This window comes from Triticum dicoccoides, chromosome 1B (genome assembly GCF_002162155.2).
Source record: "Triticum dicoccoides isolate Atlit2015 ecotype Zavitan chromosome 1B, WEW_v2.0, whole genome shotgun sequence".
In the NCBI taxonomy this organism is placed as follows: domain Eukaryota; kingdom Viridiplantae; phylum Streptophyta; class Magnoliopsida; order Poales; family Poaceae; genus Triticum; species Triticum dicoccoides.
This window is the reverse complement of record NC_041381.1, coordinates 603913011-603927461: the sequence shown is the minus strand read 5'-3', so window position 1 is coordinate 603927461 and position 14451 is coordinate 603913011. Positions and strand designations below refer to the sequence as shown.

The following is a 14451-nucleotide window of genomic DNA, read 5'->3' as shown; positions in this document are numbered from 1 at the left end:
TAGAAGTCAGGAAGGAACATCAAGTGTTGATGGTCAATAAAACCACTAAGTTCAAGAAAGGCAAGGGTAAAAAGAACTTCAAGAAGGACGGCAAGGAGGTTGCCGCGCCCGGCAAGCAAGCTGCCGGGAAGAAGCCAAAGAATGGACCCAAGCCCGAGACTGAGTGCTTTTATTGCAAGGGAAGCGGTCACTGGAAGCGGAACTGCCCTAAGTACTTAGCGGATAAGAAGGCCGGCAAAACAAAAGGTATATGTGATATACATGTAATTGATGTGTACCTTACTAGTGCCCGTAGTGGCTCCTGGGTATTTGATACCGGTGCAGTTGCTCACATTTGTAACTCAAAGCAGGGGCTGCGGAATAAACGGAAACTAGCAAAGGACGAGGTGACGATGCGCGTCGGGAATGGTTCCAAGGTCAATGTGATCGCCGTCGGCACGCTACCTCTGCATCTCCCTTCGGGATTAGTTTTAAACCTTAATAATTGTTATTTAGTGTCAGCTTTGAGCATGAACATTGTATCGGGATCTCGTTTAATTCGAGATGGCTACTCTTTTAAATCTGAGAATAATGGTTGTTCCATTTTTATGAGAGATATGTTTTATGGTCATGCTCCTATGGTGAATGGTTTATTCTTTATGAATCTCGAACGTGATGCTACACATGTTCATAATGTGAGTACCAAAAGAAGTAAGGTTGATAATGATAGTCCCACATACTTGTGGCACTGCCGCCTTGGTCACATAGGTGTCAAACGCATGAAGAAGCTCCATGCTGATGGACTTTTAGAGTCTCTTGATTATGAATCATTTGACACGTGCGAACCATGCCTTATGGGTAAAATGACCAAGACTCCATTCTCAGGAACAATGGAGCGAGCAACCGACTTATTGGAAATCATACATACTGATGTGTGCGGTCCGATGAGTGTTGAGGCTCACGGTGGCTATCGTTATGTTCTCACTCTCACTGATGATTTAAGTAGGTATGGGTATATCTACTTAATGAAACACAAGTCTGAAACCTTTGAAAAGTTCAAGGTATTTCAGAGTGAGGTTGAAAATCAACGTGACAGGAAAATCAAGTTTCTGCGATCAGATCGTGGAGGAGAATACTTGAGTCACGAGTTTGGGGCACACTTAAGAAAATGTGGAATAGTTTCACAACTCACGCCGCCTGGAACACCTCAGCGTAATGGTGTGTCCGAACGTCGTAATCGCACTCTATTAGATATGGTGCGATCTATGATGTCTCTTACCGATTTACCGCTTTCTTTTGGGGCTATGCTTTAGAGACTGCCGCATTCACTTTAAATAGGGCTCCGTCGAAATCCGTTGAGATGACACCATATGAATTATGGTTTGGGAAGAAACCTAAGCTGTCGTTTCTAAAAGTTTGGGGATGCGATGCTTATGTCAGGAAACTTCAACCTGAAAAGCTCGAACCCAAATCGGAAAAATGCGTCTTCATAGGGTACCCAAAGGAAACTATTGGGTACACCTTCTACCTCAGATCCGAAGGCAAGATCTTTGTTGCCAAGAATGGGTCCTTTCTGGAGAAAGAGTTTCTCTCGAAAGAAGTAAGTGGGAGGAAAGTAGAGCTTGATGAAGTATTGCCTCTTGAACCGGAATATGGCGCAACTCAAGAAAATGTTCCTGAGGTGCCAGCACCGACTAGAGAGGAAGTTATATAATAATGATCAAGATACTTCTGATCAAGCCCCTACTGAAATTCGAGGGTCCACAAGGACACGTTCCGCACCAGAGTGGTACGGCAACCCTGTCTTGGAAATCATGTTGTTAGACAACGGTGAACCTTCGAACTATGAAGAAGCGATGGCGGGCCCGGATTCCGACAAATGGCTGGAAGCCATGAAATCTGAGATAGGATCCATGTATGAAAACAAAGTATGGACTTTGACTGACTTGCCCGTTGAGCGGCGAGCCATAGAAAATAAATGGATCTTTAAGAAGAAGACAGACGCGGATGGTAATGTGACCATCTATAAAGCTCGGCTTGTCGCTAAGGGTTATCGACAAGTTCAAGGGGTTGACTACGATGAGACTTTCTCACCGGTAGCGAAGCTGAAGTCCGTCCGAATCATGTTAGCAATTGCCGCATTCTATGATTACGAAATATGGCAAATGGACGTCAAAACGGCATTCCTTAATGGTTTCCTTAAGGAAGAATTGTATATGATGCAGCCGGAAGGTTTTGTCGATCCTAAGAATGCTGACAAAGTGTGCAAGCTCCAACGCTCGATTTATGGGCTGGTGCAAGCATCTCGGAGTTGGAACATTCGCTTTGATGAGATGATCAAAGCGTTTGGGTTCACACAGACTTATGGAGAAGCCTGCGTTTACAAGAAAGTGAGTGGGAGCTCTGTAGCATTTCTCATATTATATGTAGATGACATACTTTTGATGGGAAATGATATAGAACTCTTGGACAGCATCAAGGCCTACTTGAATAAAAGTTTTTCAATGAAGGACCTTGGAGAAGCTGCTTATATATTAGGCATCAAAATCTATAGAGATAGATCGAGACGCCTCATAGGTCTTTCACAAAGCACATACCTTGATAAGATATTGAAGAAGTTCAATATGGATCAATCCAAGAAGGGGTTCTTGCCTGTGTTGCAAGGTATGAAATTGAGCTCAGCTCAATGTCCGACCACGGCAGTAGATATAGAAGAGATGAGCGTCATCCCCTATGCCTCAGCCATAGGTTCTATTATGTATGCCATGCTGTGTACCAGACCTGATGTAAACCTTGCCGTAAGTTTGGTAGGAAGGTACCAAAGTAATCCCGGCAAGGAACACTGGACAGCGGTCAAGAATATCCTGAAGTACCTGAAAAGGACTAAGGAAATGTTTCTCGTTTATGGAGGTGACGAAGAGCTCGTCGTAAAGGGTTACGTCGACGCTAGCTTCGACACAGATCTGGATGACTCTAAGTCACAAACCGGATACGTGTATATTTTGAATGGTGGGGCAGTAAGCTGGTGCAGTTGCAAGCAAAGCGTCGTGGCGGAATCTACATGTGAAGCGGAGTACATGGCAGCCTCGGAGGCAGCACATGAAGCAATATGGGTGAAGGAGTTCATCACCGACCTAGGAGTCATACCCAATGCGTCGGGGCCGATCAAGCTCTTCTGTGACAACACTGGAGCTATTGCACTTGCCAAGGAGCCCAGGTTTCACAAGAAGACAAGGCACATCAAGCGTCGTTTCAACTCCATTCGTGAAAATGTTCAAGATGGAGACATAGAGATTTGTAAAGTACATACGGACCTGAATATAGCAGATCCGTTGACTAAACCTCTCCCTAGAGCAAAACATGATCAACACCAGAATTCCATGGGTGTTCGATTCATCACAATGTAACTAGATTATTGACTCTAGTGCAAGTGGGAGACTGTTGGAAATATGCCCTAGAGGCAATAATAAAAGCATTATTATTATATTTCCTTGTTCATGATAATTGTCTTTATTCATGCTATAATTGTGTTATCCGGAAATCGTAATACATGTGTGAATAACAGACATCAACATGTCCCTAGTGAGCCTCTAGTTGACTAGCTCGTTGATCAACAGATAGTCATGGTTTCCTGACTATGGACACTGGATGTCATTGATAACGAGATCACATCATTAGGAGAATGATGTTATGGACAAGACCCAATCCTAAACATAGCACAAGATCGTATAGTTCGTTTGCTAGAGTTTTGCAATGTCAAAGTATCTTTTCCTTAGACCATGAGATCGTGTAACTCCCGGATACCGTAGGAGTGCTTTGGGTATGCCAAACGTCACAACGTAACTGGGTGACTATAAAGGTAGACTACGGGCATCTCCGAAAGTGTCTGTTGGGTGACATGGATCAAGACTGGGATTTGTCACTCCGTATGACGGAGAGGTATCACTGGGCCCACTCGGTAATGCATCATCATAATGAGCTCAGAGTGACCAAGTGTCTGGTCACGGGATCATGAATTACGGTACGAGTAAAGTGACTTGCCGGTAACGAGATTGAACGAGGTATTGGGATACCGACGATCGAATCTCGGGCAAGTAACATATCGATAGACAAAGGGAATAGCGTACGAGGTTGATAGAATCCTCGACATCGTGGTTCATCCGATGAGATCATCGTGGAGCATGTGGGAGCCAACATGGGTATCCAGATCCCGCTGTTGGTTATTGACCGGAGAGTCGTCTCGGTCATGTCTGCTTGTCTCCCGAACCCGTAGGGTCTACACACTTAAGGTTCAGTTACGCTAGGGTTGTAGGGATATGTATATGCAGTAACCCGAATGTTGTTCGGAGTCCCGGATGAGATCCCGGACGTCACGAGGAGTTCCGGAATGGTCCGGAGGTAAAGATTTATATATGGGAAGTCCTGTTTCGGGCATCGGGACAAGTTTCGGGGTTATCGGTATTGTACCGGGACCACCGGAAGGGTCCCGGGGGTCCACCGGGTGGGGCCACCTGTCCCGGGGGGCCACATGGGTTGTAGGGGGTGCGCCTTGGCCTATATGGGCCAAGGGCACCAGCCCCTATAGGCCCATGCGCCTAGGGTTTCCACCATGGAAGAGTCCATGTGGTGGAAGGCACCCCTAGGTGCCTTGGGGGGGAGGGAAACCCCCCTTGGCCGCCGCACCCCCTAGGAGATTGGATCTCCTAGGGCCGGCCACCCCCCTTTGGCCCTCCTATATATAGTGGGGGAGAGGAGGGACTTCATACCTGAACGCCTTGGCCTTTGGTTGCCTCCTTCTCCCTCTCCAACACCTCCTCCACCTCTATAGTGCTTAGCGAAGCTCTGCCGGAGTACTGCAGCTCCATCAACACCACGCCGTCGTGCTGCTGCTGGTGCCATCTCCCTCAACCTCTCCTCCCTCCCTTGCTGGATCAAGAAGGAGGAGACGTGGCTGTTCCGTACGTGTGTTGAACATGGAGGTGCCGTCCGTTCGGCGCTGGTCATCGGTGATTTGGATCACGTCGAGTACGACTACATCATCAACGCTCTTTTGAACGCTTCCGCTCGCGATCTACAAAGGTATGTAGATGCATCTAATCACTCGTTGCTAGATGAACTCCTAGATGATCTTGGTGAAACGAGTAGGAAAATTTTTGTTTTCTGCAACGTTCTCCAACAGGGAGTCCTACTCCCACCGGAAGTAGGACTCCTCCTTTCCTTGTGGGAGTAGGAGAAGGGAAGGAAAAAGGAGAAAGAAGGAACGGGGCGTCCCCTCTCCCTATTCCAATTCGGACCAGTCCATGGGGAGGGGTGGGGCCACCCTTTGAGGCCTTTCTCTCCTTTCCCGTATGGCCCATTAAGGCCCAATACGAATTCCCGTAACTCTCGGGTACTCCGAAAAATACCCGAATCACTCGGAACCTTTCCAAAGTCCGAATATAGTAATCCAACTAGTACATATGCGGCGAAATTGTCATTATGCTCCACTTATATTCAAGTATGACAAATGTTGAAATTAGGTTACCCTCATCTCTATAAGGTGCATATGCAGGTGTGTTGCCACGGCTTGAACTATCCTTATTTGGATCATGAAGTGTTCATGTGAGAAGCCACCCTAACATCCTTCATTTCGCATACTTAAGCTCCACACTTCTATCAAATTAAAGAGTAGTGATGCATGGAATAGTCTTTTAGCAGGGAAATATTCAATGTGATTTTTAGGGCATCTCCAACGTTGACCTGCAAAACGGATACCACATCCGTCCACATGGGGGGGGGGAGGCATCCACGGGCACTGATGCAGGAGACAACCATCCAAAGCTGTCCACATATGGCTGTACTTCGGAAGGAATTTAACAGAAGTGAACAAATTTGATGGATATTTAAACAAACCGGACGATATTCATTCATACTTGAATAATTTTTAGATAAAACCAGTTGATTTTCATAAAGTTTGGACAAACTAATTACATTTCGACATAGTTGAACTAAATCGTACTCCAAACCCAGTCTAAATGACCGCTAACGTCCGTTCGCCATTTTAAGCCGGCCACAAGCCCCATGAACTGAAACTCTAGCTCCGACTTTGTAGCCTCCACCTCCACAATCTGCAAGCGCAAATCAGTCGACGATTTTGAGCCCGTCAAGCTTGATTTCAGCAGGAGCAAAAAGGGCGGTGGCCTTCCTCGGGCCCGAGCACCGGCGAACTCCCATGCTCTACTCTTCCTCGCTGCCTGCAGCGTCCTTAGACGTGTCAGGTTCGTGGTCGTGGTGGCGAGGCGCTGGTGTGGCGGAGCTGGCAACTTCTTCCTCATCCTTTCTCTTGCCGTAGACTTTGTCGTCCGCCTCGTCGATCTCCTTGAAGGCCACTTGTATCTCTACTTGACGCTAGCGGTACCGCTAGCAGTACCGCTAGCGGTCGTGGCTGATTTCGTAGGCGTTGCGATAGGAGTCGATCAGCACCTCCTCCTCTGCCTGGTCCATGTCCGACGCAAATCGTCGTTCCAGTGGCGAGTAGCTCCACCACGTGTCGGTGCTCGTCGAGGAGGCGGAAGTTGTACTCCTAGTCGGCTTGCGCCTCTCGGAACAAGGCTTTCGCTCGGCCAACACCATTTCGATGTAGTGAGCATCAGGCTAGCCCATGGTGATGTTGATATGGACCCGCGAGGAGGGTGCCATCAACTCGTCATCTGCCGGCGCCGGTCTCTGTCTGCCTGCCAGCCTGCCAGCCAACAGCAATGGTGGCATCTCCTTCTTCTGCTCGGATGAGAGGCTGCCCCAAATTGCTTTGGAGCTTGATGAGGCCACGTCGGGCGTGGTGCGACGAGGAGGATGGATGCGGTTATGGCTGGGGCTGGAGTTTAAAATAGTCAGCAAATGGCAGGGCAAGCGACGAGGGGGTTAATGGCGGGTCGTAGACGAACATACGTGTGGCGCCGGAGTAGGTTCCTTGGCACCCGCGCATCTTTAATGTAGGGAGGCGGAATGACGATCTGTCATTTGAATGTGGAGGAGTCGTGTGCTCCGGAAAACGGCATGGGCAACACTCTCCACCAGCGCTGCTTCTGCTCTGAGCCGGCATGAATGCACTACCGATGCTCTGGAACGACGCTGACCACTTCGGGTGGGAAGGAACGTGGGCAAGGGTGGGTTTTTGGGGTGGGCCATGGTAGACAGAATCGAGCATGACAGTGGTCCGGACACCCGTAAATCCCCCAGTTTGTTTTAGGATTGCGGCAGAAAGTAAGTCCGGACCGGTCGGCAGATCGACACATGCCCGTGTTGGCTGGCGAAACACGGCCGCACCATGCTGTCTGGACGGTTGCAGGCATTTTAAGGATCGGTGTTGGAGATGCCCTTGCATACTCTTTGAGAGTTTAATAATTCATATAAAGTATTTTATAAATTATCAAAAGATTTCAATTCTAATGATTTTGATTATGTAGTTTTTTTAATTGAAAGGTTTGATTTGGAGATTATATTTCATTCCAATAATTTTCTTGCACTATTAAGTGTTGGCCTAAACGCAAGAAATATTATAAAAACAATGTTGGGGCTAAGCAGAAGCCACGTAACACCATCAGGTCGTCACGTGTGTACCTCCACCGCTATCTTATCCATTCGTCTCCACCCACCGAGATTCATCTGCATCCAGCTCCGTTCTCTAGCTCCATCCCTCTTTCTGATCCCCGTGCTTCCAGAAATATGCAGCGCTAGATGTGCAAAGTCGCTGGCATCCCCCGTTCCACCGGAGCGAGCGCCGCCACCGGATCTCGTCCCCTCCGCTCCCTCTCCCATGTGTGTGTGTGCGCGTCTCTCTCTCTCTCTCTCTCTCTCTCTCTCTCTCTCTCTCTCTCTATCTCTCTTCCTCATCTCGTTCTATGCTTGCAGGCCGTCGGCGCACGCCCCGGCCACGGTGCGGTCGCGGCAGACCTTCAGCTGGATCTGCACATCGCACAGCTTGCATGCCGGTGTCCTCTTCCACTCCTTCCCTTTGGACGGCCACCCTCAGGTTCTTCGACGAGATCCGCGTGTGACGCGCCACGCGATGGAGACGTCGACATCAGGGGTCTCTCCCTCCCGTCCGCGTCAAGGCCGGAGGGGACTGCCGGCGGCGGACAGCAAGCGAGCGAGCGTACGATGGCCGCCCTCACCGTCGGGATGGCTCGCTGCAGCGGCATCCTCCTCATCCTGATTCTCTCCGTCGGGATGGCCTCAGAATCCGCGCTGGTGGGCGACAGGTGAGCCACAGGCTCGCAGTCGTCGTGCCGGTGCTGGGATGCATTGCGCCTCCTGCTCCCCACTCGCCGGGAGCCCCTGCTACGCCACCCCGTGCACCCCGTTCTCCGCGGCGGCCTACAACACTGCCGGTGCGGTCAGAAACAGTCTAGATGCTTTATTATTTACTAAAATAGGGAGTGCGGGTTGATATCATTTAAACCGAGGGGCCTTTTTAAAAAACTGCCACGATGACGGACGACAAAAACCCAATTTGCTTTATTATTAGGTAAAGATATATCGATCTTTACGTCTCGACCATTTCAAGATTCCTCGTCATGTCCCCGATCTCATCTGGGACTCCGAACTCCTTCGGTACATCAAAACACATAAACTCATAATATAAATCGTCACCGAACTTTAAGCATGCGGACCCTATGGGTTCCAGAACAATGTAGACATGACCGAGACACGCCTCCGGTCAATAACCAATAGCGGAACCTGGATGCTCATATTGGCTCCTACATATTCTAAGAAGATCTTTCTCGGTCAAACCGCATAACAACATATGTTGTTCCCTTTGTCATCGGTATGTTACTTACCCGAGATTCGATCGTCGTATCTCAATACCTAGCTCAATATCGTTACCGGCAAGTCTCTTTACTCGTTTCGTAATACATCATCCTGCATCTAACTCATTAGTTACAATGCTTGCAAGGCTTATAGTGATGTGCATTACCGAGTGGGCCCAGAGATACCTCTCCGACAATCGGAGTGACAAATCCTAATCTCGAAATACGCGAACTCAACATGTACCTCCGGAGACACCTTTAGAGCTCCTTTATAATCACCCAGTTACGTTGTGATGTTTGGTAGCACACAAAGTGTTCCTTCGGTAAACGGGAGTTGCATAATCTCATAGTCATAGAAACATGTATAAGTCATGAAGAAAGCAATAGCAACATACTAAATGATCAAGTGCTAAGCTAACGGAATGGGTCAAGTCAATCACATCATTCTCCTAATGATGTGATCCCGTTAATCAAATGACAACCCATGTCTATGGCTAGGAAACACAACCATCTTTGATCAACGAGCTAGTCAAGTAGAGGCATACTAGTGACACGATGTTTGTCTATGTATTCACACATGTATTATGTTTCCGGTTAATACAATTCTAGCATGAATAATAAACATTTATCATGATATGAGGAAATAAATAATAACTTTATTATTGCCTCTAGGGCATAGTTCCTTCAGTGGTGATGGTGATGATGAAGTTACCGGTGCAGGGCTTCGCCTAAGCACTACAACGATATGACCGAGGTGGAAATCTGTGGAGGGGGGCACCACACACGGCTAAACAATCAACTTGTGTGTCTATGGGGTGCCCCCTCCCCCGCATATAAAGGAGGAGAGGGGAGGCCTACAACCCTCGTTGGTGCACCCGCAAAGGGGGAATCCTACTAGGAATCCAAGTCCTAGTAGGTTTCCACCAAGAAGGAGAGAGGGGGAAGGAAGGAGAGGGAGAGAGGGAGAAGGAAAGGGGGGGGGGGGGCGCCGGCCCCCTTACCTTGTCCTTTTCGGACTCAAGGGGCGGGGAGCGCGCAGCCAGCCCTCCCGCGGCCCTCCTCTCTCTCCACTAAGGCCCATCGAGGCCCACTAGTTCCCTCGAGGGGTTCCAGTAACCCTCTAGCACTCCGGTTTTATCCGAGACTTCTCTGGAACACTTCCGGAGTCCGAATATAGTCGTCCAGTATATCAATCTTTATGTCTCAACCATTTTGAGACTCTTCGTGATGTCCGTGATCACATCTGGGACTCTGAACAACCTTCAGTACATTAAATAACATAAATTCATAATACCAATCGTCATCGAACGTTAAGCGTGCGGACCCTACGGGTTCGAGAACTATGTAGACATGACCGAGACACGTCTCTGGTCAATAACCAATAGCGGAACCTGGATGCTCATATTGGTTCCTACATATTCAATGAAGATCTTTATCGGTCAAACCGCATAACAATATACGTTGTTCCCTTTCTCATCGGTATGTTACTTGCCCGAGATTCGATCGTGGGTATCATCATACCTAGTTCAATCTCGTTACCGGCAAGTCTATTTACTCGTTCTGTAATACTTCACCCCACAACTAACTCATTAGTCACAATGCTTGCAAGGCTTATCGTGATGAGTAATACCGAGAGGGCCCAGAGATACCTCTCCAAAACACAGAGTGACAAATCCTAATCTCGATCTATGCCAACCCAACAAACACCTTCGGCGACACCTTTATAATCACCCATTTACGTTGTGACATTTGGTATCACACAAAGTGTTCCTCCGGTATCCGGGAGTTGCATAATCTCATAGTCTGAGGAACATGTATAAGTCATGAAGAAATCCGTAGCGATGAAACTGAAATGATCATAATGCTAAGCTAACGGATGGGTCATGTCCATCACATCGTTCTCCTAATGATGTGATCCCATTCATCAAATGACAACACATGTCTATGGTTAGGAAACATAACCATCTTTGATAAACGAGCTAGTCAAGTAGAGGCATACTAGGGACAATATGTTTTGTCTATGTATTCACACATGTACTAAGTTGCTGGTTAATACAATTCTAGCATGAATAATAAACATTTATCATGAAATAAGGAAATAAATAATAACTTTATTATTGCCTCTAGGGCATATTTCCTTCAGTCTCCCACTTGCACTAGAGTCAATAATCTAGTTCACATCACCATGTGATTTAACACTAATATTCACATCTGCATGTGATTAACACCCATAGTTCACATCGTCATGTGACCAACACCCAAAAGGTTTACTAGAGTCAATAATCTAGTTCACATTGCTATGTGATTAACACCCAAAGAGTACTAAGGTATGATCATGTTTTGCTCGTGAGAGAAGCTTAGTCAACGGGTCTGTCACATTCAGAGCCGTATGTATTTTGCAAAATATTATGTGTCTACAATGCTCTGTACGGAACTACTCTACCTAATTGCTCCCACTTTAAATATGTATCCAGATTGAGACTTAGAGTCATCTGGATCAGTGTCAAAACTTGCATCGACGTAACCCTTTATGACGAACCTCTTGTCACCTCCATAATCAAGAAAGATATCCTTATTCCACTAAGGATAATTTTGACCAATGTCCAGTGATCTACTCCTAGATCACTATTGTACTCCCTTGCCAAACCAGGGCAGAGTATACAATAGGTCTGGTCCATAGCATGGCATACTTTTATAGAACCTATGACTGAGGCATAGGGAATGACTTTCGTTCTCTTTCTATTTTCTGCCGTGGTCGGGATTTGAGTCTTACTCAATTTCACACCTTTGCAACACAGGCAAGAACTCTTTCTTTGACTGTTCCATTTTGAACTACTTCAAAATCTTGTCAAGGTATGTACTCATGGAAAATCTTATCAAGCGTCTTGATCTATGTCAATAGATCTTGATGCTCAATATGTAAGTAGCTTTACTGAGGTCTTTCTTTTAAAGAACTCTTATTCAAGTATACTTTTATGCTATCCAGAATTTCTATATCATTTCCAATCAACACCCATAGTTCACATCGCCATGTGACCAACACCCAAAGGGTTTACTAGAGTCAATAATCTAGTGCACATCGCTATGTGATTAACACCCAAAAAAGTACTAAGGTGTGATCATGTTTTGCTCGTGAGAGAAGTTTAGTCAATGGGTCTGTCACATTCAGAGCTGTATGTATTTTGCAAATATTCTATGTCTACAATGCTCTGCATGGAGCTACTCTAGCTAATTGCTCCCTGCTACCTCTTGAGCACCGCGTTGGTTTTCCCTTGAAGAGGAAAGGGTGATGCATCAAAGTAGCATAAGTATTTCCCTCAGTTTTGAGAACCAAGGTATCAATCCAGTAGGAGGCTCCTCAAAAGTCCCTCGTATCTACACAAACAAACAAGAACCTCGCAACCAACGCGATAAAGGGGTTGTCAATCCCTTCACGGTAACTTGCAAAAGTGATATCCGATAGAGATAATAAGATAAGATAAATATTTTTGGTATTTCTATGATATAGATTGGAAAGTAAAAGATGCAAATAAAAGTAGATCGAAAACTTATATGATAAAAGATAGACCCGGGGGCCATAGGTTTCACTAGTGGCTTCTCTCAAGATAGCATAAGTATTACAGTGGGTGAACAAATTATTGTCGAGCAATTGATAGAAAAGTGCATAGTTATGAGAATATCTAGGCATGATCATGTATATAGGCATCACGTCCGTGGCAAGTAGATCGAAACGATTCTGCATCTACTACTATTACTCCACACATCCACGGACTCCTACCTGCATCTAGAGTATTAAGTTCATGAAGAACAGAGTAACGCATTAAGAAAGATGACATGATGAAAAGGGATAAACTCAAGCAATATGATATAAACCCCATCTTTTTATCCTCCATGGCAACAATACAATACGTGCCTTCCTGCCCCTGCTATCACTGGGAAAGGACACCGCAAGATTGAACCCAATGCTAAGCACTTCTCCCATTGCAAGAAAGATCAATCTAGTTGGCCAAACCAAACTGATAATTCGAAGAGACTTGCAAAGATAACTAATCACACATAAAAGAATTCAGAGGAGATTCAAATATTTCTCATAGATAAACTTGATAATAAACCCACAATTCATCGGATCTCAACAAACACACCACAAAAAGAGTGACATCGAATAGATCTCCAAGAGGATCGAGGAGAACTTTGTATTGAGATTCAAAGAGAGAGAAGAAGCCATCTAGCTAATAACTATGGACCTGAAGGTCTGTGGTAAACTACTCACAACTCATCGGAGAGGCCTTGGAGATGATGCAGAGGCCCTCCATGGTCGATTCCCCCTCCGGCGGAGCACCGGCGAAGGCTCCAAGATGGGATCTCACGGATACAGAAGGTTGCGGCGGTGGAAATAGTTTTTCGTGGTGCTCCTGGATGTTTTCAGGGTACGGGAGTATATATAGGCGAAGGAGGTAGGTCGGTTGAGCCACGAGGGGGCCACGAGGGTGGGGGGCGCCCCCACCCCCCTAGGGCGCGCCAGGCACCCTCGTGGCCGCCTCGTTTGCTGCTTGACGTCCACTCCAAGTCTCCTGGATTGCGTATGTTCCGAAAAGATCACTCCCAATGGTTTCATTCCGTTTAGACTCCGTTTGATATTCCTTTTCTTCGAAACACTGAAATAGGCAAAAAAACAGCAACCGGACTGGGCCTCCGGTTAGTAGGTTAGTCCCAAAAATGATATAAAAGTGTAAAGTAAAGCCCATAAACATCCAAAAAGGGTAATATAATAGCATGGAACAATAAAAAATTATAGGTACGTTGGAGACGTATCAAGCATCCCCAAGCTTAATTCCTGCTCGTCCTTGAGTAGGTAAATGATAAAAACAGAATTTTTGATGTGGAATGCTACCTAGCATAATTCTCAATGTAATTTTCTTTATTGTGTCATGAATGTTTAGATCAAAATGATTCAAAATAAAAGTTCATATTGACATAAGAAATAGTAATACTTCAAGCATAGTAGTAAAGCAATCAGCTCTTCTCAAAATAACATGGCATTGGAAGGTTCATCTCTACAAAATCATATAGTTAGGCTATGCTTCATTTTCATCACACAAAATACTCCCGTCATGCACAACTCCGGTTTCAGCCAAGCAATTGGTTCATACTTTTTAACGTGCTTCAGCTTTTTTTCAACACTGACGCAATACATGAGCGTGAGCCATGGATATAGCACTTAAGGGTGGAATACAATATGATGATGGAGGTTGTGTGGAGAAGACAAAAAAGGAGAAAGTCTCACATTGACGAGGCTAATGAATGGGCTATGAAGATGCCCATCAATTGATGTCAACATGAGGAGTAGGGATTGCCATGCAACGGATGCACTAGAGCTATAAATGTATGAAAGCTCAACAAAAGAAACTAAGTGGGTGTGCATCCAACTTGCTTGCTCACGAAGACCTAGGGCATTTTGAGGAAGCCCATTGTTGGAATATACAAGCCAAGTTCTATAATGAAAAATTCCCACTAGTATATGAAAGTGACAACATAAGAGACTCTCTATATGAAGAACATGGTGCTACTTTGAAGCACAAGTGTGGAAAAGGATAGTAACATTGTCCCCTTTTTTATTTTTTATTTTATTTTTGGGCCTCCCTTTTTTTTATTTCGCCTTTCTTTTTTGTCTTTGGCCTTTCTT

General features: G+C 46.0%; 1 protein-coding gene across 1 annotated transcript; it reads left to right on the top strand.

Moving 5' to 3' along the window:
* The first annotated feature begins 7609 nt into the window (after positions 1 to 7609).
* On the top strand, positions 7610 to 8517 carry LOC119309859. The gene is made up of 2 exons (XM_037585764.1): positions 7610 to 7776; positions 7870 to 8517. Exons 1-2 carry the CDS (start codon positions 7696 to 7698, stop codon positions 8221 to 8223), a joined length of 435 nt encoding a protein of 144 aa, XP_037441661.1. The 5' UTR covers positions 7610 to 7695; the 3' UTR covers positions 8224 to 8517.
* Positions 8518 to 14451: the final 5934 nt, after the last annotated feature.

Excerpts from the sequence above, each read along its gene's own strand:
- LOC119309859 (XM_037585764.1), top strand. The coding sequence starts at position 7,696 with ATGTGCAAAGTCGCTGGCATCCCCCGTTCCACCGGAGCGAGCGCCGCC. Across the intron at positions 7,777-7,869 it reads CCCTCCGCTCCCTCTCCCAT|GCCGTCGGCGCACGCCCCGG; the intron begins GTGTGTGTGTGC and ends CTATGCTTGCAG.